General features: G+C 38.2%; 5 protein-coding genes across 8 annotated transcripts; 3 read left to right on the top strand and 2 right to left on the bottom strand.

Annotated features, from left to right (window-relative positions):
- The first annotated feature begins 3 nt into the window (after positions 1–3).
- On the top strand, positions 4–8,243 carry phf10 (PHD finger protein 10). The gene is made up of 12 exons (XM_023953542.1): positions 4–173; positions 1,531–1,640; positions 1,749–1,879; positions 1,999–2,082; positions 2,178–2,302; positions 2,394–2,543; positions 2,645–2,754; positions 2,850–2,997; positions 3,245–3,391; positions 6,197–6,305; positions 6,747–6,935; positions 7,076–8,243. The coding sequence occupies exons 1-12, from the start codon at positions 99–101 to the stop codon at positions 7,171–7,173; spliced, it is 1,476 nt and encodes a 491-aa protein (XP_023809310.1). The 5' UTR covers positions 4–98; the 3' UTR covers positions 7,174–8,243.
- Positions 8,244–8,511: 268 nt separating this feature from the next.
- psmb1 (proteasome subunit beta 1) lies at positions 8,512–10,913 on the top strand. Its single transcript, XM_004067251.4, has 6 exons — positions 8,512–8,705; positions 9,048–9,155; positions 9,428–9,509; positions 9,891–10,020; positions 10,219–10,325; positions 10,398–10,913. The coding sequence occupies exons 1-6, from the start codon at positions 8,605–8,607 to the stop codon at positions 10,581–10,583; spliced, it is 714 nt and encodes a 237-aa protein (XP_004067299.1). The 5' UTR covers positions 8,512–8,604; the 3' UTR covers positions 10,584–10,913.
- Positions 10,914–12,511: 1,598 nt separating this feature from the next.
- Positions 12,512–13,997, bottom strand: psmc3 (proteasome 26S subunit, ATPase 3). Its single transcript, NM_001160446.1, is given in 2 exon segments — positions 12,512–12,860; positions 13,033–13,997. Coding segments are annotated over 2 exon segments (1,284 nt in total). The 5' UTR covers positions 13,978–13,997; the 3' UTR covers positions 12,512–12,521.
- A 31-nt stretch (positions 13,998–14,028) lies between these two features.
- On the top strand, positions 14,029–19,334 carry tbp (TATA-box binding protein). Of its 3 annotated transcripts, none has more exons than XM_023950276.1 (9): positions 14,029–14,135; positions 14,606–14,747; positions 15,172–15,337; positions 15,457–15,634; positions 15,869–15,956; positions 16,180–16,271; positions 17,040–17,207; positions 17,685–17,779; positions 18,011–18,388. In XM_023950276.1, exons 2-9 carry the CDS (start codon positions 14,697–14,699, stop codon positions 18,088–18,090), a joined length of 918 nt encoding a protein of 305 aa, XP_023806044.1. In that variant the 5' UTR covers positions 14,029–14,135; positions 14,606–14,696; the 3' UTR covers positions 18,091–18,388.
- On the bottom strand, positions 18,526–24,328 carry pdcd2 (programmed cell death 2). 2 transcript variants are annotated; one of them, XM_004067249.4, is made up of 8 exons: positions 23,547–23,970; positions 22,627–22,735; positions 22,478–22,534; positions 21,954–22,139; positions 21,687–21,860; positions 21,488–21,588; positions 21,308–21,421; positions 18,526–21,166 (listed from the first exon to the last, which is right to left on the bottom strand). In XM_004067249.4, exons 1-8 carry the CDS (start codon positions 23,724–23,726, stop codon positions 20,987–20,989), a joined length of 1,101 nt encoding a protein of 366 aa, XP_004067297.1. In that variant the 5' UTR covers positions 23,727–23,970; the 3' UTR covers positions 18,526–20,986. The 2 variants fall into 2 exon arrangements, with proteins under 2 accessions (XP_004067297.1, XP_011490593.1); XM_011492291.2 differs by having other exon boundaries at positions 21,308–21,588; positions 23,547–24,328.
- Between the last annotated feature and the right edge of the window lie 118 nt (positions 24,329–24,446).

The raw sequence follows: 24,446 nt of genomic DNA, 5'->3' as shown, positions 1-24,446 counted from the left end.
TACACAAACGTCAACCGAGTCCGTGGTTGTCCAAAGAAGAAGAAACGTAGTTTCCCCCGCTAATCATTAGCCTAGCTGTGGGCATTATTTATCTTAAAATGGCTACATTATTCCCTATTATTAGACCACCAAGTGATAGCAGTCCCGCTACTCCTGGGGCGCACTCCATGAAGGTGATTTTTTTCTACTTTGATAAATATCCATTAGCTGTTGTTTACGGGGAAACATGACGATGTTTTGCTAACAGATAGCTAGCTAGCCAACGGACGTTTCCATTCACTAGGACAACTGTCAGCCACTTTTAGCAAAATCATTTGTTTTCAAATGTGCTCAAATTACTTCCTCTTGAAGTAATTTGCTCCTATTATTCGTGTATTTCTCTATTAGTTTGCAACGTTGAAAAAATATATAAATAAAAAAAAACTAGATTGTGTAGCCATTTAAATATAAAGTGTTGCTAATTTTTTCCCTGTGTAATCCTAGTCAAACTAGTTTTGCACATGTTCCCATTTTCACAATAATACGGAGCCCCTAAAGGGCCATTGATGAAAAAAAAAAAAACTTGAGGAAATTTTTTTTTTTTGAAGTAAAAAAAAATTCTTTGAGCTAAAAATTTTTTTTTTGAAGTAAATAGGAAAAAAAACTAACTGGTGCGCACCAGTTAGTTTCAGGTGCGCACCAGTTAGTATCAGGTGCGCACCAGTTAGTTTCAGGTGCGCACCAGTTAGTATCAGAAGATATCAGATAGTTGACCTGCTTGCTCATTGTGCACCAAGTAGCTACAGTTGTCTTGAGAATGGCTAAAGTTGAGGATATGGACCTTATAAACTTTCTGAAAACACGAAATATTACTGACAATGTCATAATGTCACCTGAAACTAATTGGTGCGCAGCTGAAACTAACTGGTGGGCACCTGATACTAACTGGTGCGCACCTGAAACTAACTGGTGGGCACCTGATACTAACTGGTGCGCACCTGAAACTAACTGGTGCGCACCTGAAACTAACTGGTGCGCACCTGATACTAACTGGTGCGCACCTGATACTAACTGGTGCGCACCTGAAACTAACTGGTGCGCACCTGATACTAACTGGTGCGCACCTGATACTAACTGGTGCGCACCTGATACTAACTGGTGCGCACCTGATACTAACTGGTGCGCACCTGATACTAACTGGTGCGCACCTGATACTAACTGGTGCGCACCTGAAACTAACTGGTGCGCACCTGATACTAACTGGTGTGCACCTGAAACTAACTAACTGGTGCGCACCAGTTAGTTTCAGGTGGGCACCAGTTAGTTTTTTTTTTCCTATTTACTTCAAAAAAAATTTTTTTTACTCCAAAAGAATTTTTTTTACTCCAAGAGAATTTTTTTTTACTTCAAAAAAAAAATTTTTTCCTCCATTTTTTTTTTTTCATCAATGGCCCTTTAGGGGCTCCGTACAATAAGCTTTTCGATTCTATATATTTTGGTGTTCATCTGTTTGAAAAAAAATGTTGGTGAATCTTTTTTCCACTTCTGTAGGAAGATGTAATTGATGAGGTATCTAATGATGGGAGCCAGCCACCGAAAAGGAGGAGAATGGGTTCAGGGGACAGCTCTCGGAGCTGTGACACCTTCAGCCAAGAGCTTGGGTAGGCTACTTGTTTTTGCATTACAATTTGCCATTATTCTTAAGTAATTGCGTCAGATACCAACTTATAAATCTAATGTGTTGTTCCTGCCCCCACCTCCTCATCTAGGGTGACTTATTTCCCAGCAGAAAACCTAATAGAGTATAAATGGCCTCCTGATGATACAGGAGAATATTACATGCTGCAAGAACAAATCAGCGAGTATTTGGGTGTCACGTCATTCAAACGCAAATATCCTGGTAAGAATTGAACAATAATTCACAAAATGATCAGGAAAGGAAATGTTTAAGTGCGGTTGATTTAGCAACTGCCCAAATTATGTTTTGACCAGGGAATTTTTTTTAACATTCTTGTGCAGATATGGAGAGGAGAGACCTGTCTCACAAAGAAAAGCTCTACCTACGTGAGCAAAATGTTATCACTGAGACGCAGTGCACCCTGGGTACGAGCCAACCCTAAAACTCTTTGTTAATGCACAGACTTCATACATTTATTTATATTTCTTACATAATGTAGTGCTGTTGTATTTATATGCAGGATTGACAGCTTTGCGGAGCGATGAAGTGATCGACTTGATGATAAAGGAGTATCCAACCAAACACTCTGAGTACTCTGTGATATTGCAGGAAAAGGAGCGTCAGAGAATAGCTAAGGAGTACTCTGTAAGAACACCAGACTAGAACAACCTTTAGTTTTTATTAGAAATTGTCGAAACGCACGAACAAATAGTTGTACTCTCTTGTGCTTTTGCAGCAAATGCAGCAGCAGAACCCTCAGAAAGTGGAGGCAAGCAAGGTTCCTGAGTACATAAAGAAAGCTGCAAAAAAAGCTGCTGAGTTTAACAGCATCTTCAACAGGGAGCGAATGGAAGAGAGGAGAGCTTACTTTGACCTCCAGACTCACGTAAGTCTAATGGCAGATGGTTTAATAAATCTGCATCAGTGCAACGTTGGTTGAGCTTTTGACTGATGCAACTCCTTTTTGTCCTCTGCTTTTTGTCTCAGGTTATTCAGGTGCCCCAGGGAAGGTTCAAAGTTCTTGCTCCAGAACTAACCAGAACAGGACCCTACCCTGTTGCTCTTATCCCAGGTCAATTCCAAGATTACTATAAAAGGTACGTTCCATAACTGTTAGCTCTTCGTAAGTGACAGTAGTCTCTCAGTTAACGGTAAATAGATTTTAGATACACGATTGTGTTGTTTGTGCCAGGTACTCACCCAATGAGCTGCGCTACTTGCCATTAAACACTGCTCTGTTTGAGCCTCCTCTGGATCCAGAGCTTCCTGCTCTGGACTCTGAACCTGACTCGGACGATGCTGACGACGGCAAAGACGACAAGAAGAGCAAGAACTCTTCCGTAAGAGTGTATTCTGTGCACATGTATATATATATCTAAGTGCCAATAACTCTTTTCTGCTTTCTAAATAATATGTTTGGTGGAATTTTGAAATCAGGCAAGTTGATTTAAGTGTTAAAAGTTCTTAAAAAAATTTGAAAACTTATAATTTACTTCAGTTTTTGTGTAAAGAAAGATTACAGACCTCTTTAATTTTCTTTTATAAGCGTGTTTTTTTTTTTGTACCCCCCTCTCTGTTATTTAACAGGACAGCTCTTCAGGCAACGCCTCTGACGTGGAGAGTCAGGAAGGTGGAGGTGGGCAGGGCAGCAAGTCTAAAATGAAAGACAGGACATCAACACCAGGCAAAGATCAGCGCCAGTCTGCCCTCCTCAAAGCCTCCCAAGGGTACAAGGTAGAGGACAAAACCACCTGAACTTTTCTCCAAAAAACAGCAGCAGCACTTTTCTACCCCTCCTCCTCCTCTTTTTACTACCACTCCTTTACTCCATACATCCTGCCCTTCCCTCTCAGTTCTCTTCACTTTGTTCTCCAGCTTCTGCAGTTGGTCAGCCTTTTCAAGTTGGGACATATTGGTTCACACATGCACCCCCCCCCCCCCCCCCCCCCCACACACACACACACACATACCCATTCCTGAGGGGTTACCGCCTTCAGATTTTGGTTTTAATCCAGCAATGTGGCTATTTCTTCCTCACATTGCAGTAAACTCAAAGCAATAAGAATATTTTAAAAGAGGAAATCACTTATTTTTTTTGTGGATTATTTTTAGTTTAATGACTTCAAGTGAATCTTTCCCTTTCATCAAGTATACCTCTTGCCTGTCCTCACTTGTCAAAAAATAAGAGTAAGTTTCCAGACAAGTAAGTGGATGTTTGGCTGCTAGTTTCCTCATTTATTTACTCTAACATAGAAAGCATCAACCACGTATAACTTGTGGTTAATATCTAAGAAAATTCATGTTAAATATAGAGTATTTAACCTTTACTTATGTTTACTTCAGATATGTAATCCTAATGTTTAAAGTATGTACTGGTATAAGAACATCATTTGTTTATACACAATGTGGTGTACTGTTAATATGTTCAGGAGTACCTTGCAGTTGTTTGGCATGGTTTTCACCTGTCACCATGGAGACGCCTAGCTCTGCTGCCCCTGTTCACACTGATGCTGAGCTGAGATACAAGTTTGTGTGCTGACTGCTTCAGCCATGAACTCCCAGTCATTCAGTATCTTTGCCATTACTTTATGAAGCTATTGGACCTCACAGATACGCTTGAAGCACTTTTAATGAGACATTTTTGTCCCCATCGTAAACTTTATTTTCTATTTTAGCCCGCAGCAAATTCTCAAAGTAAACTGTACTGATGGATCAATATTCAAGGGGCAATAATGGACCCGAACGTTTGACTTCAGCTCAGCTGTGTGGTGTGGACATGGCTCTTTGAATTTTAGTGTCTGTTTTGAATTTTTTTTTATGAAATGAAAAAGGAAAAAAAAAACTACTTCTAAGTACTTAAAGGTTTTCAAATATGCCATGGCATGCTGTTAGCTGAAACTCCTTAGAATATCATTCCTCAGATATTGACATTTTTGTTAAAGAAAAGGGTCAATGTAGTGTTTGAATATCAAATGTAATGTGCAATTTTGTAAATTTGGTAAATTTTTTCAAGTCAAAGCTCTTTCTTCAGCTGATCAAAAGAATAAATGACTTGTATTGATTGCATCTACTTAGTTTATGTTATTTTGCACTGGTCTGTTGTGCACAAGTTCTACAGTAAAAAGGGAACTCATGTCACATCTCAGGCTTTCACTGATATGACGGGGGAACAGTGCACATTAGATGTTTACTTTCTGCAACAAATCTGAACAAACTTGATTAGGGATTAAAAAACCCTAGAAATACCCTGACACTGCTCTTTAGAAAGGGGTTTTTGAGGAACGATTTAAAAATGGGTGAAAACTGTCCTTCAGTTTACCGGTAAAGGTGTAGAGCTATTCTTTGTTTTGTAGGTCAGTATTTAACCAGATTTTGTAGACTTTCATGGCTTATATAAAATCTTAGCGAGAAATTTTTTCTTTTTTTTTTTAAATAATCAATGTGGTCCAAAATAGATCAAAATAATAGACTACACTTCAGCCAAGAATCATCAACGATAGTGTAGTAAAATGTTGACAGAAGATTTAATGAACACATTTCACCTATTTTGTCTTCCTTTTTGCTTTCTGAATCTTGGATTTGTTAGTATTTGAAGTCTTTTCATTATTAGCAGACTTTATTCTTTCGTTTTGCGTCTTTATTATTATTTATTTACCGTTTTACTCTGGCCTTCTTCCTTTTTAAGGGAGATTTAAAGGATGGTTGTCACACTGTAACTTTCCTCAAATTTTTATGTTTATGCTACTGACTTAAAAATCTTTTATTTATTAATAATAGCAAAACATGACACGCATCCACATATTTGATGACTTCTTTGAATCCAGGAACATTTAGGACTTTTTGACTGTGTGACATCCACGTGTAAGCCTCCCTAACTACAGTATTAACATTTCTCCCCTTTTGTCTGTATTTCCCCACTCTGCTTTCTTTTAAACAAAACCGTTTTCAAAACAAAAAAAGAAAAAAACCTTCCAGAGTTTCTGTAATTGACATTTACAGAGGTTTTAAGTTGTATTACTAATAATTTCTAAATGATAAATAGCTGCATATCATAAAGTATCAATCATACAGCATTTATATTAAGGTTGGTGGTTTAATTTCTGGCCGGTCTGTGGGCAAGCCATTGAAACCCGTTTTATACATTAATAAGGCAATTTTTTGGCCTAAAATAGGATTTATGAATATGTATTATTGTGATTTAAACTCTAATAATGCAGTCCACCTACTTTCCTTGACAGAACTTATACTGAGATCTGGAGTAAAGTATGTTGGTCACTATTTGATTTAGTAAAACATAGAACTCTTGTGCACTGTGGGATTCATGTCTCTAGTATTCTGCAACACTGCAATTTGTTTTTCTTTGACTCAGACTTCCTCTGCTTAATGCCCAGTATTCCTTCTAAACTGCAGAAAAAGGGGGCTTGTTGGTCCAGATGAAGCGCTGTTGCTTCTCGTACCCTTTACTGTATTTAACCCTCTTTCCATGACTCTAGGATGCCCCTGTGTAATGTTTATTATAGCATTATTCTGCCCTTGCAGCCTAAAGTCATTCCCAATGCTATATGTGGCATTTGCCAGAAGGGTAAAGAGTCCAACAAGAAAGGCAGGCCTGAAGCTCTCATTCACTGCTCCCAATGTGATAACAGCGGTAAGTTTACATCCTACATTTTTAAAGGACTTCTCCTCCTTTGGATCGTTTTAATGTATGTTTTGTTTATAAGTTAAACGCTGTCATTTCCAATTTCATAGAATCTACAGCGGCAAAATCATATTTGTGCTGATTTTGTACCTTTTTCTCAAATAAGCAGTTTCTTATCTCTACTTTTTTTAAAGTTGTATACATTATTTTCTTTAATTATTAAACTTTTGAGGATTGTTAGCTGGGAATTTAAATGTTATCCGAATAATAATAATCATAAAATGTGACTAAGGGAGCCCTGTGTACAGCTTTGACCACATTTGCATATCTATCAGTCTGTCCCTGTTGCTCGCCTGCTTGTGTCTGAGCACACAGTGCTCATTTATTTGACCGTGTGTGTCTGCGGCCTCCTGGCTCCTGCACACTTTCACTCGCATCCATAAACTGTAGGTCACCCGTCCTGCTTGGACATGAGCTCTGAGCTGGTGTCCGTGATCCAGACGTATCGTTGGCAGTGCATGGAATGCAAAACGTGCACCGTGTGCCAGCAGCCCCACCACGAGGACGAGATGATGTTCTGTGACAAGTGCGACAGAGGATACCACACTTTTTGCGTTGGCATGAACTCCATACCTACAGGTGAGCTGCTGAGGAGAGTGATGGGTTCGAACCAACGATGTTCAAGCATCGGCACACTAAAAGGGAGAGGGGAAACGCATTTATTTTTTATTATCTCTTTGTTTTCTTTTATTGTTTAATACTTTTTTTTGTTTTTCCAGGTCTTTGGGTGTGTGAAGTTTGCGACCAGGGTTTTACACCCAAGAAGAAAGGAGGGGGCAAAACACCTAAAAAGTCCAAGTCAGCCAAAAAGTTATGATTTAGTCATTTATTTATTCCAAGACTGTTGTTGAAGTAAGATTACAATTAAGCATTCAGTTTGACAAAAGAAAACATAACAATGTAAAATAATTACAAATTCTAGATCTTGTGTCCACACTTTCATTCTTTTATATGACTAAAGCAGGAATTATGATTTAAAATCAACAAATTTTCTTTAAAAAAAAAAAAGCCAAATACTTACTTGCTTGTTTCTCTGTGATGTCGACGTACAAACAGTGTTGTTTTTTTACTATACCATACACCTTTGAGTCAATTTTACTGCAGAAAACCAATAAGTTACCCTGTGGGGTTCCAAGCATTTCTTTGGGAACTTTATTTCAGGTCAGCAAATGGTGCTCTTCATTACGTACTACTGATAGTTAGTTTAAAACAGGGCTTTGGTCGAACAACTTTTTGTACGCTTGTGGGTTTCGTAATGTATGATCATTTTTGTTCAAATTCTGTGAAATTTGCATTAAATAAATGGGTTCTCTGATCCTGTACGCCTATTTTAAGTGAACAAGGAAAAACTATGTGTTCTGTCTGTCTGCTTAAGTTTCTTGGTTTTCGAAGTGAATTTTCTGTGGTTTTTGTTTTTCGTAGTTTTACAAAAAAATCGAACTTAAAAAAAGTACTCTAAGACTGAATCTGTAGGTATTTTTTATATTTCTTTTTTAATTTATTTCTTTTGCATCATCCTGGAATTAATGAGTTACAAAATGAGAATTTCAACTAATGTTTATTCACTGCAGTGTTTTTGGTTTGTTTTTCTTTTTTTCTTCTTTTTTTTTAGAATAAAAGTTTCCTTTAAAAGGCTTTTTGTGTCTTGTGTATTAGATAAAATCACAATTTTGACAATTTAGTGAGGAAATATAGTTGTTTGTGATTTTATGATTTTGTAAAAGCAATGGCCATGTAATTAATATCTATTACACTTCTGGATTCCTATAGCAAATCATATAGTGACATAAGTGTTCTATATAAAAAATGTGATTGTTCTTTGGACCAACTGTTTTGCTTGGTTTCTGTTTTCAAGTCTCAGCTGACAAAATTAAAATATAAATAAATTATCTGTATCAGATTTATCTGACTTTCTTTTAATCAAAAACAAACTTTTCAGAAATGTTTGTGTGTTAATAAATAAGATGCAGTGTACAATACAGTTTGTTACATATATGTACTTGTATATTGTTATATAAAATTAGTCCATTTATTGTATTTTGAAAAATAAATAATCAAACGACTTGTGCAGGCAACATTTTAAATATAGAGCCTGTTCTGATGTTACATCTATGCGCCTGTAGAGGCGCTGTCGCGCACACCATATGTGGTCACTCATTTACCGGCGAAGAAGAGTCTGCCATATTGCAGTGATACAGCGAGTTTGCCCGGCTGAAATCTCCAATCTGTTGGCTATCTTGGTTTAAAAATGCTTTCAGCTCAGAATTTTGGAGAATCTGGAAAGATGAAAGAATACCATTATGCGGGACCCACGGAACATCGGTTTTCACCATACGCCTTCAATGGAGGGTTAGTTTTATTTTGATCATCTTGCATTGCGGTGGTAGACTAGCTAGCCGTGCTAAAGCCATTCCTAGCAAACCAGCTCTGTCTAAAAAAAAAAAAAACTATATTAAACGTTAGGCCACTCTGAGTACATTATACCAGACTTGCTGTTGAACAAGTAATTGCATTATCTTATTGAAGTTAACATTTAAAAAGTAAATTGGGTTTAAGTTGAAAGTTTCGCTTTCGGTCTTCTTGGCCTCAGTTAGCATTATGTTTAGGACAAGTTTGTTTTCACAGTTGACCTGCTCTATCAGGGGTTTAAAAAAAAATGAACCCATGTATCTTTGTTTAACATCTCTTTAGAACTGTGCTAGCTGTTGCTGGGGAAGACTTTGCAATTGTTGCTTCAGACACCAGGCTGAGTGAAGGCTACTCCATCCACAGCCGGGACTCGCCGAAATGCTACAAGCTGTAAGTATTCTGTCGTTTCACTGTGCTTCTCTGTAGAGGCAGATAACAGAAGTGGTGACCCTTTAAATACTTGTTAATCTCGTCTTTTTGTGGTGTTATATTTGTGAAATTTTAATTGAAAGTTTCTAATTTTATTCATGCAATTTTGAGAATATTGGGCTTCTGCAGAAGCAGCTTTTAGATTCAGACAATCGGCAAACAACATTTTTTTTATGCAAAAGATTTGCTCTACATTATAAAATGTTGTTTTTTCTTCTCTCTTTTAATTAAAGGACAGACACAACTGTCCTTGGCTGCAGCGGTTTCCATGGTGACTGCCTGACACTGACAAAAATCATTGATGCCAGGCTTAAGGTAGGACAGAGTTCTGGGTTTAATACTTTTTGATGAGATGCCACAATACTTGTCCTTTATCACATAATCTCCTGAGACCCATTTAAAAAGCTGAAAAGGTTCTGGATACATGCATAAGGAAAAACTGTAAATGATAAACTTTAATTTCTCTTTAATGACCCTACAGATTAAAAAAATTCAGAAATTATTGTTATTAAACATACAAAAATAAAATGTGTAATTCTAGGTTTGTTTGCTTATTTTACCGTGCACTCTTAAAACACAAATCAGACATTTCAGTGAAATGTATTGGGATCAGCCCCAAATTAGCTGTACAAATTACAGTGTTTTTGTCACTTGCTGCTACAAAAAATAGAAATGTTGTTTTCTCTCCCTTCTTAGATGTACAAACATTCAAACAACAAGACTATGACCAGTGGAGCCATTGCAGCCATGTTGTCCACTATCCTGTACAGCAGGAGATTCTTCCCATACTATGTCTACAACATCATTGGGGGGCTAGATGAACAAGGTCGGTGGTTGTATTGCATCGCAATTATATTTAGTGGAGTTTTTTGGGCAAATATACTTGTTAAAATAGGATGTTATACATTTCTAAACCACCATATCATTATCATTGGCTGTAGCACATTTGTTATACCTAAGCTGCTTTTTCTCCTGTTGTTTTAAATTGTTTATTCATTAAGAATATTGATCATTTGTAATGTAGGTAAAGGAGCAGTTTACAGCTTTGACCCAGTGGGGTCCTATCAGAGGGACACCTACAAGGCTGGGGGATCAGCTAGTGCAATGCTGCAGCCATTATTAGACAACCAGGTAAACATCACACACATTAATACATCCTAATTATTGTGGACAGAGTCTTTTTTTAAACTTATCTTTCCACAGATCGGTTTCAAGAACATGGAGGGTGTGGAGCATGTTCCTCTGACTAAGGACAAGGCCGTTCAGCTGGTCAAGGACGTCTTCGTTTCAGCTGCTGAAAGAGATGTCTACACAGGAGACGCACTTCGAATTTGCATTGTCACTAAGGAAGGAATTGAAGAGCAAAATATACCACTCAGGAAGGACTAAGAAAAAAACAAGTTTTTTTTTTTGGTCTGTGGGTTCAGCGTATATTCTGCTATTCTGACCCCTTCCTATCAGATTTCTAAGCATAGGAGTGTTGATCCAAAGGTGAACTCTTATTTGGCATCATAACAGACATGTTTTCACTTTATTCTTTATTTTCTGTTCTTGCCGCATTATTGCTAGTTTGGTCAAAGAGCTTCATCATAGATCAGCACTCCTGTTCTAAGAATCCACCTCCCTAGACCCTGCTTTTGTTCTGATTTTCTATCTTTTGAAGTTAAACATTCTCTGCTCTTCTTTTTACATTCTTAATAAATATTAAGAATAAAAAAATGTGTCGTTATTTCATCTTAGCATTAAAACTGGAGCACAGCAAAACAATCAAGAGTTTGCTTTTAGAAGATTTTTCTGACACAAAATACAGAAAACTGCAGAAGTCTGGCAGTAAAAGCTATATCCGTGTTTACAACATTCAACACTACATTAGCAAAATCCTGGGACACAAAAATATTCTCTGGAGTTCAAAACAGTAAGTACTGTATCATAGAATGTAGTAGGAAATATAATATAACTTATTTATACAAAAGTTTAGTGGGAGCTTGAACCGTTTCGAATGAACAGAAAGCTGATGTTCTGCTAAGACCTCTTGCCCCACTTCGTGTAGACACCATTCATTTCACACTTAAAGACAAAATGCTGCCACTTTTTTAAAAATTGTGTGAATGTTGTCAAAAGTAAAGTTAATGTTTCAAAGATTTTTCAAGTAGTGTGAGTTTGTGGTTGTGTGTCCTTGCGATGGACTGGTGAAACCATCCTTTGTGTACCCTGCCTTTGCCCAACAGTAGCTGGGATAGGCTCCAGCAACATCGTGACCCTGAAAGGGACAAAGCAGGTTTAGAAAATGGATTAATGATTTGTTTGCAGTTCTTTGTTTGCTCAAATGACAATCGCCATGCTTTATCCGATACCTGGGCAGCAAAATGTATGCCTACAGCAAACGGACATGGTTATTTCAGAAAAATCTTGGTTGCTATTTTACTGGCAGGTTGAATTTGTTTTAAAATATTGATAAGATAGGGATGAATGAATTACCTTTTCCATTGAGAATGGTTTGCTGTGGCACAGTGGGTGATAAGTATTTTATTTTAAAATACTTAAGAAGCTTTGTAAATTGTCCTCCAAATTTACATTTTAATCTTTAGTGTGTGAAGATGTGAAGCTTTTATTGCATTTTTTTTTTTTGCATCTTTAGTCAATGATATATGATAATTGTGAATCTGAGAATATTGTAAATGTAGGTAACTTCAATTTAAGTTATCTTATTTGCAGTTTTAGGTTAACTTTTCCAGTTCCTATTCTAATTTCAGAGAAAAATCTTTGGCTCTTGTGTTTATATTCTTAAAACCTTTAGTTTGGTTTTGGGTTCTGAGAGAAAACGTGATAAAAGCATACCTCTATTTTGAAAACCAAACAAAACCATATTTATGGATAGAGTAAAAGATAATTTGAAGTTTTTATTTACGTCAATGTTAAAAATGTAATAAAGGTTGCTTCCTGATAACACATTAATATTGATACAGCCCAACCGATCTCTCAAATCCATAAAGCTAAAAGAATTGTTGGAAAAAAAATCCTTTAATATGGTTGTATGCAGGGCCCTAAATAAAGTTGTTGTCCAAAATAGGATTATTTTTGCTCAAGTGAATGATTCACCCAAAACATGACAAAGTCTGAGAAACTTCCCTCCATATTATAAGATTTTTTTATGTATTTGTTTGAAAGCACCTCATAGTCCTCTTTCACTGTAATCAGTAGGACAAAAGACTACATTGATTTTCTCTCTTTTTATTAAATCAAGATAGTTTTAGTAACAAGTGTTTGCTCAGGATTTTTTTTAATCACAATACATGCTCACACAAAACCCAGACACCGGCAGTGGCCTTAAGCATAGTACTGAAGGTTGGTCTTCTTCTTGGCTTGGACTTCCAGGATTCCCTCCATGTAATCTTCATGGTTGAGCTCTGTGGCGCCACGGCGCAGTGCGATCATACCAGCCTCCACACACACAGCCTTGCACTGGGCTCCGTTGAAGTCATCCGTGCAGCGAGCCAGCTCCTCATAATTGACATCAGGACTGACATTCATCTTGCGGGAGTGAATCTGCATGATGCGAGCTCTGGCCTCTTCGTTCGGCATGGGGAACTCGATCTTTCTGTCGAGCCGACCTGAACGAAGCAGAGCAGGGTCCAGGATGTCCACTCTGTTGGTGGCAGCAATCACCTATGAAGGATTTACAAGAGCACTGTGGTCAGACCTGGAGCACAACATTATTAGAGTGCATGCTAAAGTTTAAATGTAAAATTTAGCAACCATTTTAAAAGATTAAAGAATATAATGCTGTAACTAATTACAATTAGTTTTACACAAATGTTTACATGGAAAGCATCTTTACCTTGACCTGCATGTTGGGCTGAAAACCGTCCAGCTGGTTGAGCAGCTCCAGCATGGTCCTCTGCACCTCTCGATCTCCAGCCTTCTCGCTGTCGAACCTCTTCGTTCCAATAGCATCCAGTTCATCGATGAAGATGATGGACGGAGCTTTCTCTTTAGCCAAAGCGAAGGCATCTCTGACCAGCTTGGCGCCATCTCCAATGAACATCTGTACCAACTGCGGACCTGCCAGCTTTAGGAAGGTAGCTTTGGTCTGAGCAGCACAGGCCCTGGCCAGGAGGGTTTTTCCTGTACCAGGTGGGCCGTACATGAGAACCCCTTTGGGTGGCTGGATGCCCAGGTTCTCAAACTTCTCCTTGTGGTTCATAGGCAAGACTATAGCCTCCACCAGCTCCTGGATCTGCTTATCAAGGCCGCCTATGTCGCTGTACTGCTCAGTGGGACGCTCATCCACCTCCATGGCTTTAACTCTGGAGTCGTACTCTGTGGGCAGGGTCTCCAGGATCAGGTAGGAGTCTTTGTTGACCCCAACAAGATCTCCAGGTTTCAGCTTCTCGGCGTCCACCAGCCCGATCACCGGCAGGAAGTATGTCTGCCGGGTGGAGGTTTTAATGACAGCGCACTTTCCTTTTCTCTGGGAATCCAAATCCACATTTGCCCCATCTTCCTCTTGGTCGTTGGGATCCACATCCAGCAGCTCAATCACGTTCGAAACCAAGTACGGCAGAGTTTTGTTCACCTTTATCTTCTCCGTGTTTTCTTTGATTTTATCCTTCATGGCCTGGAGCTCATGAGTCACCCGAAGCACTTCGCTCTTCATGATCTTTATCTCGCTGTCGAGGAGACGAGTGCGCTGGACTATCTCCTCTGTGGACATTTTTAACACTTCTTCTCCGATTCCATCTTCCACCTCGTCCCAAACTGATTTGTCACTCAGCGACGCCATCTTTGCTCTGTCTGACTGCGCGCTGTGACACGCCGGAAGTTAAAGCTTCTTCTTCCGGAAGGAGCCAAGCATTTTCTTCCCAGACTGAGCGTTAGATAAAACAAGCTAAGCTCGCATTATCTTGTTTTTGTGGTCACTTCAGCTCCAAAACGATACCAGTAAGTTGCCTTTCATTAACAGGCTTTTCTTTCAACACATATAGTTTAGTTTTCAACTTTTTTTAACGCGGCAAACGCTTTACGCCACAGAAAAGGGTTTGTATCCCTATGTGTATGCTAGCTTACTTTAGCTATGCAGCTAACTTCAGCTAGCCGGTGTGTTTAATTTGAAGGCTGTCAGATGTGCTACGAGAGAACTGATCGTCTATAGACAAGAATTAATGATTTAAAAAAAAGCATTTGAAAGGCCACACAATGAGGTTCACGGTAACTGCAGACCTCGTGACTCAGAATATTATGTTTCTTTTATGTTCGCGCTCTTATTTCTGTTCTAGTTTTGCTAACTTCTCTTCTGTGTACACACACACACATCTTCTGTTTTTCAGCGTTCTGGACTCAGCATTGTGGAAAAAAACAGGGGAGATTGTGAAGTCTATTTTTATTCTAGTGGTCTTTTTCTACGTACATAGAGCCCTCTCAATTCAAGGCACCTGCTGCGAAAGTGGATTGGACAACTGCCTAATAGTGGTTGGCAGTGTTGGAACGGGAGAAGCACAAAACATGGACCAAAACAACAGCATCCAAGCCTTTCAAGGCCTGGCTTCACCTCCGGTATTAATCTCCGCTTTGGTTTCTTCAAAATGGTTTTCATAAAACAAACATTTCACAAATATAATATTTCTAATTACATGATCGGGTCATCACAAAATATTGAGAAAAATATTGATAAGTTCTCAATTTCAACTTATTACATATGTTTTGGTTAGTTTTGAATATGAGTTACTTTTATTTAAATTTGATATATTTATTTTCAAGATATTTATGACTGAAATATAAATTTCATTAAGGAAATCATGATTCTTTTATTTTGTATTTCTGTATTGTATCTACGATTACATTTAATCAGAGCATGATTTCCGGTTGCTTCAGAAAGTCATACTGCAGGTCATATTTTGCATTACTGTAAATACTGAGCTTTTAAAAAAAAAAAAAACTTTCTTCTAATTTAACAACGTGGTGGTATTGTATTATGCAGGGTGTGATGACCCCAACCATGCCAGTGTTCAGTCCCATGATGCCGTACGGCTCGGGCCTCACGCCCCAGCCAGTACAAAACACAAACAGTTTGTCCATACTGGAGGAGCAGCAGAGGCAACAGCAACAACAACAGCAGCAGCAACAAACACAGCAGTTGAACACAGGTAAAACAAACTTTTTATTCATATTCTTTTCTCTTATGTTGAGGTGAATCTAAAAATGTATTTAATTTACTGGATTTGTGTTTTTTTACTAAGAAAAGATAATTGGTATTGTCTCATAGGTCTTCCAGGAGCATCAGGACAGACTCCACAGCTCTTTCATTCTCAGCCAGTACCAGGTTCAACTACCACTGCGCTACCGGGGAACACCCCGCTCTACAGCGCTCCGGTGACGCCTATGACCCCCATCGCTCCAGCAACACCTGCCTCAGAGAGCTCTGGCATCGTACCACAGCTACAGTACGTTGCATACGATTCACAGAGAGATGAGAACATTGACTAATACTGCATACCCATTTACAAATTTAACTTTTTGGGTTATACATGAAAAAGGAAATTGAATTTATTTTAAAAATGGATACATTTAAAGAAAATTCGTTTTAAATGTTTTATTGTTCTAAATGTTTTTTTACACAACTAAATGCAATGTTTTTATTAAAATAACGTTGTCCCATTTGTTTTTTTTGCCACTAGAAACATAGTTTCTACTGTAAATCTGGGTTGTAAATTGGACCTGAAGACTATTGCCTTAAGAGCCAGGAATGCTGAATACAACCCAAAGGTAATCCCAAACTGATCATCTTTTCATGTTTTTTTAACTGTTAGCTTTGATTTGTAAGCAAGTAAGGCAAATGAATTTATTTACTTTGGGCCATCATCCGTCTAAACCTTAAACAAAACAGGCCTTATATTTCCAAAATACGGCTACGTTTGTAAAGTTAGAAAGCTCTACAACTGAAGTGGGAAAAACATTGTAATGTTGCCGTTACTATGCCACCTTCCAGCGTTTTGCTGCAGTCATTATGAGAATACGAGAACCAAGAACTACAGCTCTCATCTTCAGCTCTGGGAAGATGGTCTGCACTGGAGCCAAAAGGTAAGAGTGGGACTTGTTTTTTAGCTTTATATGATTTAAAATGTTTTGCAAAATGTACTATTTGATGTCAAATTTGATGTCAAATTATTTCTAATGATAAATCCAGCAGTCAAAAATTTAGACAGACTTGCCCATTGATATTAATGAATGACTTAGTCCAGGGGTCGGCAACCTGGGGCTCCGGAGCCGCATGCGGCTCTTTCATCCCTGTGCTGCAGCTTTATGGCTCTATGTGGTTTTCCTAGACTAAAACAACCCATTTCTGCGTAAAATTAATTACATTTGCGTTAGGGCGCCCCTACATCCTGTCAACTTGCTGGTATGATGACCGTATGTTGCGCTGTCTGTGTAGAACACGCTGAGGGGGGGGGCTGTAGGCGGGGGAAAACAACTTGGAGTTGCAGAGGAACATGTAGAGAGACGGGGGCGGGGCTTAGACTCACCGCTTATGATTCCAGACCCGCAACAAACTAAGAGGTGCTTCCTAATAAAAAATAGTTGTCATGCATGAAATGGATATACTTTATTGGGTTTACTGAATTTATTGAGAAAAAAATAAAAAACAAGTTAGAAACAATTTTTCCTAAGAACCCTAGTGTTGCGGCTCAATGTGCTTTTATTTCTGTGGGAAACCAATTGGCTCTTTGAGTGGTAAAGGTTGCCGACTGACTTAGTCAAGCTTTTCACTGGTGGTATACATTTACTCTTACGCTTTATCCCAAAGGATTTTTTTCCCCCATCAGCTCATGTGTTTTTTTTTTTTTGTAGTGAGGAACAGTCCAGGTTAGCAGCTAGAAAATATGCCCGTGTGGTGCAAAAGCTCGGTTTTCCTGCAAAGTTTTTGGACTTCAAGATTCAAAACATGGTGGGCAGTTGTGATGTCAAGTTTCCCATTCGTCTGGAAGGACTGGTCCTCACACATCAGCAGTTCAGCAGGTAATTTCTCCTTGTTTTACTGCAGATTTAAAGAATCCGTATAAAAATCCCTGAAAGGCTTTTCAAAAATGTGACAGTTTAATCGACTATTGACAGTTATTGATAAGAAAATATGTTGGGACAGCTGTGCTGACACACATGCCAACTTAGGTATTAAACATATATGTTTAACATAAAAGAAAATATTAAGTAAAAAAATAAATCTGAATGGATGACAAATGATATAAATGTACTGAACAAGCACCACAATGATATGTATGCATCAGATTTTATTAATGCTCCAAAACCATCCATTTTTTAAACTGGTTTCCTGCAGTGTCTGTAAATCTGATAAGCAGGTCAGAATTGAACAAAATCCTAAACCACAATCTGACTCACAGACAGAAGTTTGACACTCAGATGGCAAACTATATATTTTTTTTTTATTCTCCTGGTTTTATTTTGCTTTTCTAAAATGAGGTAATATTTGTATTGCAGCTATGAGCCGGAGCTTTTTCCAGGCCTGATTTACAGAATGATCAAACCTAGAATTGTGCTGCTTATCTTTGTTTCTGGGAAGGTGGTACTCACAGGTAAGTTTTCACTAGACTTTTTTGTTTCCTATTGTGAGTAAAACAGGATGTTAACTGTATGTACTTATTGTTTACACTTTTATTTAGCATTTTTCTATTTTTTCTTTGTTCTCCGTGAAGTATTTAGAATTTTGTTGATGTAAAATTGAAGTTCCAAAACAGATTTTTAAATTCTTTTTGATGAGCTTTACCTTCTGTTTTTTAACTTATTGTATTTATTTCTATTTTTAGGTGCCAAGGTGAGAGCAGAAATCTATGAAGCTTTTGAAAACATTTATCCCATCCTGAAAGGATTCCGCAAGACTACGTAGAACTTATAATTCCCTGTTTTCTATCCAAACGCTATAACTTTTTACATTTCTGTCTATTTTTTCTTTAATATTCACTGAGATGTTAACATTTTAATATTGACCTCTTCAAGTTGACAGTAAAGACTTGAATGTGAAAGACTATTTGTCTTTCCCTTAATTTTTTTTTTAACCAAAAAGACATTTTAAAGGTCCTCTGCTCGTTTCCTCATCACAATTGATCTTCACCCGGAACTTTACCTGCTTTTAGCTTTTACATTTTCTTCTCTTCCTCGCTGGCAAGTTTTCTTACATCGAATTGTACGAAAATGTAAAAAGTATTGAAGAAAAAGGCAGGTAGACCGGGACTTTTCCTGGTTTTATTTCAGTGTTTCAGGTTTTGTATATATTGCAAACTGATTTTTTTCTATCTTTACTCGATTTATGAATGATTTCTCCTTATTTTTTGGGTCAACCCCTTGTAAACAATCTTGCCACAAAATCGATTAACTTTTCAAATTTCAAATTAAACTGAAGCCATACTTGTCCCCAGGTTACAGTGAAAGCCCTCATTTTATAACGAATAGAAACCATTTCAATAATTGAGTTATCCGATCCAGACTGTAGTTTGTTCTGCAATAATTTGCCTTTACCAGTCAAAGTCACCCCATGTTTCCATCATTGCTTGAAGCTTTTTATTTTTTATGAAGAAACTGAGCATAATTGTGATATCAGATGTGCTTTATTGTAAAACTTGTACAAATGTATATAACTTATTTTCAATTATTAGTCATTCAAAGTTGATAGGATGTTCCAAAAAGCTTAAAGCAAACAGGAAACTTGGAAAAATGATGTTAACAGGCATTCAAAACAATAATGTTCATTAGTCTGTCTTCAATTTAAATGCACCAAGACAAAGGAGTTTGTTTTTTTCTATAAATCTCTGCAGAGAGTGAGTTAACAGTGTAAATGCTCCTGCTTGTCCTGGTTTTTTTTCTTTCTTTCTTTTTGCAAAACTTTGTTTAGAAAAGTACTTATCACTTTTTGATTTGAGTTTCTGGCACTTGTTGATTTCATTTTCTCGTTAACCAACCTAAGGATTACCTTTCAGAAGCCAAACTTTTAAAATAAGTTTCAACTTAACGTCTGTTCCACTTATTATGGATGTTGTCACCAGAAATCCATTTTCCATTTGGATACCTGTTCCTCCACAACTGTTAGAGCTGTACTGTGCGTTAATAAACGTGTTCATACATCCTGTTCATAAAGCAGAGTTTTGTCTTTGTAACATCTGAGGTTTTTTTTACTTTAAGCAGTGTGTTTGCCACAGACTCATTTATTTATCTGAAACTATCTGGAGGAAATTTTTTGAAGTAAAAAAAACCCCTTCAATTTCTTCAAGTCTAGAAAAGAAACTTGAATCGGTCACATTGGGTGGAAACCTATAGAGTTCATAGGTCATCAGATCCATGACATTCAGTAGTTTTTATACAGTTTTCTGTAAGTATTGTTAAATTGAACACTTTGAAATTTGAGTAACATGGTGGTTCAACAGCACAATATGTAAGGTAAAAGAACCAATGGTTTTCTCTTAGTTCTATTTATAAGCAGTAAAACAGCTGCTGTTATTGGAGATGCATCTGAATGAACGGCCCAAACTGGTCTGTAGTGGCACATGACTTGTATTGGCTAATAAGGTCACGTTTAAAGTTTACTCGGTTGAAGTTGTCATTTCGTGAATTTGAAGATGTTTCCAAACTTTTCCGTTTTGGTGTTTGTTGTATTTGTGGTTTTTGGATTTGTGACAAATTTTCTCCTCAAACATCTAGGTTTTCCATCTTTCAGATAAAGACTGCTTTTCCAAAAAGGTTTATGTTGTAAAAAAAATTTTTTTTTACATTTAGTTTCTCTGTAGTAAAAATAAACTTGTAAAAGCATTTTTCACACACTAATTGCTTTACGGTTCAGCTTAGTTAAAAAAGAAAAAGAACTACAAAACAAGATAAGTAGGCCATCGTAGGACTGTAGGTGGTATGGTATCTTTAAGTCAGGCACCAGAAATGAGTGAAGTTTAAGGTTTGGCTCTCATGGCATGCACATGTGTGTTGAAGAGCAGCTAAAAAAACCTGACTGCTGGGTTAATGTGTCGTGCAGTGTTACTCTAAAGCAGGGGTGTCCAAATCCAGGCCTTCTTGTTTTCCAGAAACCCTGCCTTATCTGCTGTTGATGACCTGGATCAGGTGTGTTTAGCCAATAAGGAGCTTCAATGGCAGGATGGATGGAAAACATTAAGGAAACTGGATTTGGACTTTCCTGCTCTAAGTTTCTCAAAACCGTTCAGCATTTGTTTCCAGAAACTTTATTTCTGTCACTTGCCCACATCCAGAGGTTTTGATGCTCTAAGCAGCAGCAGAGAAATGGACAACTGATGTTTGAGCTGAGTCTCCACTGATTCGGCTTTACACCAGAGCTCAAGCGTTGTTTCTCTCCTGTAACTGATTGGATTTCATTCAAGTTCTTTTGCATTTTGAATTGTCGTTTTTGTGCTTAATCCTAGGCACTTTACCATTGGGAGGTGGGTCATCTAGACCCACTAACAGTGCTCTGAACATTTTTTCTTCAATGATTAGTGAACCTCACTGGTGTCCATGCATTACATGAAATCTTTCCACCTTTGTCATGATAGGGAGACGTCAATGCAAGGTTGGGGTCATCTAAGATGGCACAAGGCTTAAACATATAAAGAAAAAATGAATATTTTATAGGAAAACAGATGTCTAAAGCTAAGGTTAATACAGACAAATAAGAAACTGCATCCATCTGTGTGCAACACTTCAGTGAATCTGGTTTAACCCTGATAATCAGAGAGAAATGAACTTTTTTTTAAATATATATATTCCTGGTTAAAAATGAGAACACTTTATTTGTCTTTGGTTTTCTTGTGTTGATCAGGACCAAAGTCCTGTTTCCAGATAAACTCCTGGCAGTACTGGTTGTCGTGGTTACAGCTGGCAGAGCATGTGTAGACCACCAGAGTTCCCCAGTCAATACTGGCTCCTGTTGAGTCCACAGACAGGTCATTTAACAGCTGGGGCATCACCTGCACAAACACACATCATCTATGTCAGCATCAAAAGAACTTCCTATTCCTTTTTATTTCAAAACATTTAGCAAATATGTCAATTTATTAGATATAGCAGCATGCACAGTCCGTGTTTTACTTAACGTTGGGAATGAATACCTGAAACTCAAATGTCCTCTTAGCACCACAGGTGCATTGTGGGATGTCTTGATCTGAAGGGACGTGCTGTGCGGAGACCCACAAAGGGACTCCTCCCCGACAATAACGAATCACCTGGTTGAGAAAGATCACTGTAAATGGACGTAAAAAGGTATAAGTATAGTTGGGAGGGTTCTGTACCTGGTGTGGCTCTGACGCAATCTTCTTTTTAAATCTTTGAAACACTTTGTTCTCTTCAGTCTCGTGCATGGCCATCTCCTCCAAGTCTGTCTCTGCCAGAGCTGATGGACCACAGGGAATATAAAGACGAGTCAACTCTGAGCCAGTTCTAAAATGTCCTAGTTTGTCAATCGTGTATGAGATATTACTGAAAACCTACTATCTGCTAAGGAAGACGAGGCAACACTTTTCTGGTTACTGTCTTCGTCTCCAGGTTGAACCTCTGAGTCTTTTCCCTGCTCTTCCTCCTCCTCCTCTTCCCCATTTTCTTCAGGTTCAGTAACGAGCTCAAACTCAGGAAAGAGGAGGGGAGACGTTGCAACGATGGAAATATCTATACAGGAAAACAGATAAAAGCAAACAAAACCAATTTTCCAGCATCTGTCAACGACCAACTCCATGTATGTCACATTGAGAACTAAAGTACCTGGGTTGCCACATTCCCTCTTGTGAGACTGCTTCCAGTGAATGGCCTGGTGATGTTTGACACAGTAAGTTACAGCATGACAGCGGGAGCAGGCCTTGTTGCCAGGGCAACCACAGACCCAGCACAGTTTAGCTCCAGAGATGGGCAACATGGTTTGGTCCTCCAGATCGCTGGGCGGTTCATCCTCTGAGGGGACAGAGATGCTCACCATCAGGACACAGAAACGGATTTGATCCTCAACCACTGAGTCATTTAAATTCCCACTATTCAGTTCCTCTTTCAGCAATTCTCAAATGTAATAAATACTTAAGGAAATTGCTTTTAGGTTATCTAATATTTGGGATTTGACTTAACAGTTTAGGGGTTAAAAATGATCCCATTAGTTGATTTTCAGCAATATGAAAATGGTGCTGGTACTTTAGGTAAAGCAGCTTTAAGTTTTGATCCTCACTTGACTCAAACTAAGGCTACAGCTGTTCTGTAGTCTTTTAGAGCAGATTTATCTGAAATCCTGCTGCACAAACCTGGAGGGGGCTCATAGGGGTAGAACTCGTTACTTCTAGGCAGCTGACTTCTGAAAACTGGTGTGACAGATGAAGAGAGAAAAAGATTTCTCAGTGTATACAGAACAGTTGATACAAGAAATGGGCAGAAATATGGCAATTGAATGTACCTTTCATACAGCGATTGTCATTGAGTATGTAGCACTCAGGGGTCTTACAGCAGAACACAAAGAGTATTCTGTGGAAACTTCTCTCCTGGCCAGAAATTGGTGCATAGACCTGGAGCAAACAGAATTCATATTGGTTAAACGAAAATGTTTAAATAGGTAGATGTGTTTACTTGCCTTTAGAGACTTTTCCACACAAACATCATCTTGCATAAACTGGATATGAGGGGAGAAGACTGTCTTGATTGTCCCTATTGAAGATGGGATAACTGAGGCGAGGTGCTGTGAAGATGTCTGCCCCTTATAGATTGACAGAGTTTGTGGTTATCAAGTAACCCCGTTGGTCCAACTTGGCACACTTGTCTCTTCTCAAGACATCCCTGGCCATAATGTAGGACAGTGTTTCCCAACCCTGGTCCTCGGGGAACACTGTCAATCCTACCCTGATCTAACACATCTGCCTTTGATGGCTGCCATTTTCAGGCTTCTTCTGCAGGGCTTAATGCTGCATATTAATATAGGATTGACTCGAGATCTGTTACCCCACCAGCCTGATTTTGTAGGTCTGTTTTTTTGATGGAAAACACACAGATCTGTTCTCCTGATTAAACTTTTTTTTTTTTTAAATCTGTATTAACTCTACAAAAAATATATTTATTTTAATATATTTTTTCTGTCAAACCTATTTTTTTTTAAGGCTGGTGTGGTATAATTGTGTTGTTACAGTCTTCTGTTTGTTTAGGGCCATCAGCTCTTATTTTACTTATTTTATTAGGTCGTTCTGTGATTATTTTACTAACCATAAGCTTTGGGGGATGAACGTATCAGTAAATTGCAAAGAAAAAAAAATATATATATATATTTAAAAAATTAAAATAAATGGTTAACTGTTATCCAGTTGCCTCAAGCCACAGAATACCAACCTGGAGCAGGAAGACCATAGGCACGCGGCAGATCTCACACTCCAGCGCTGACTGGGATGGAAGCCCTTTCTGGCTGAGCCACGCCGGCTTCCCTCCAACCTTACTGGGGAACTGAGACGACCGAAGCCGCCACGGCTCCACCTGCTCCAGAAAACCCAGGACTACCTCTGCCGATGCCATGTTTTTTTCGTGTACTGCACCACACACGCTATTCCGCTCATGTACACCCTCCGTATGGCAACAGTGGTCAATCGTTTTTTTGTTCCGCTATGAATGGGCGATCCAGATCACATCTAATTGTGTGCGCTAGATGGCGCAAATGTTTCAAAGTTGTTTATAAAGTTTAATCGAGATGCATTAAAAACATCATTACTTATAACTAATTTGTACTTGTCTCACTTGTAATCCCCTTAGGACCAGGATCAATCTTAGTCGATCAGTTGTAGAAGTAATTTACAACACACAAAATACTGCTTATAGAGTATTTTGACTATAAGCATATATTTTAAAGTAAGTATGACTTTGTTTATGCAGCATGAGTAAAAATATTATAAAACCATGTAAACTATTCGTGCAAAATATAAGTAAATTAATAAATAAACAGTATTATTTCCATTTTTATACAACCTCAGTCAGATTCACTCGACGGGGGGAAATCCCTTTTCCTACAGCGCAGAATTGACTTTATTGGTGTTCGCATAAATTCGTTAAAAGGACAGATTTAATATTATCTCGCTGAAATCTTTTTTTCACTAGCTTCGCCGCATATTAGACGTTTGAATCCCCTTTTTTCCTCTCTTTTGAGTCTAAGGTGTTTCCCGTCTTTTCCTTCAGGACAGCGTCCTGCAGCCACACCAGCTGCTCACGCGCGCAGTGATGTCATAGAAGGGGAGTTCAGGA

This window comes from Oryzias latipes, chromosome 3, assembly GCF_002234675.1.
Source record: "Oryzias latipes chromosome 3, ASM223467v1".
NCBI lineage: Eukaryota > Metazoa > Chordata > Actinopteri > Beloniformes > Adrianichthyidae > Oryzias > Oryzias latipes.
This window is presented reverse-complemented; position numbering and strand designations above follow the sequence as displayed.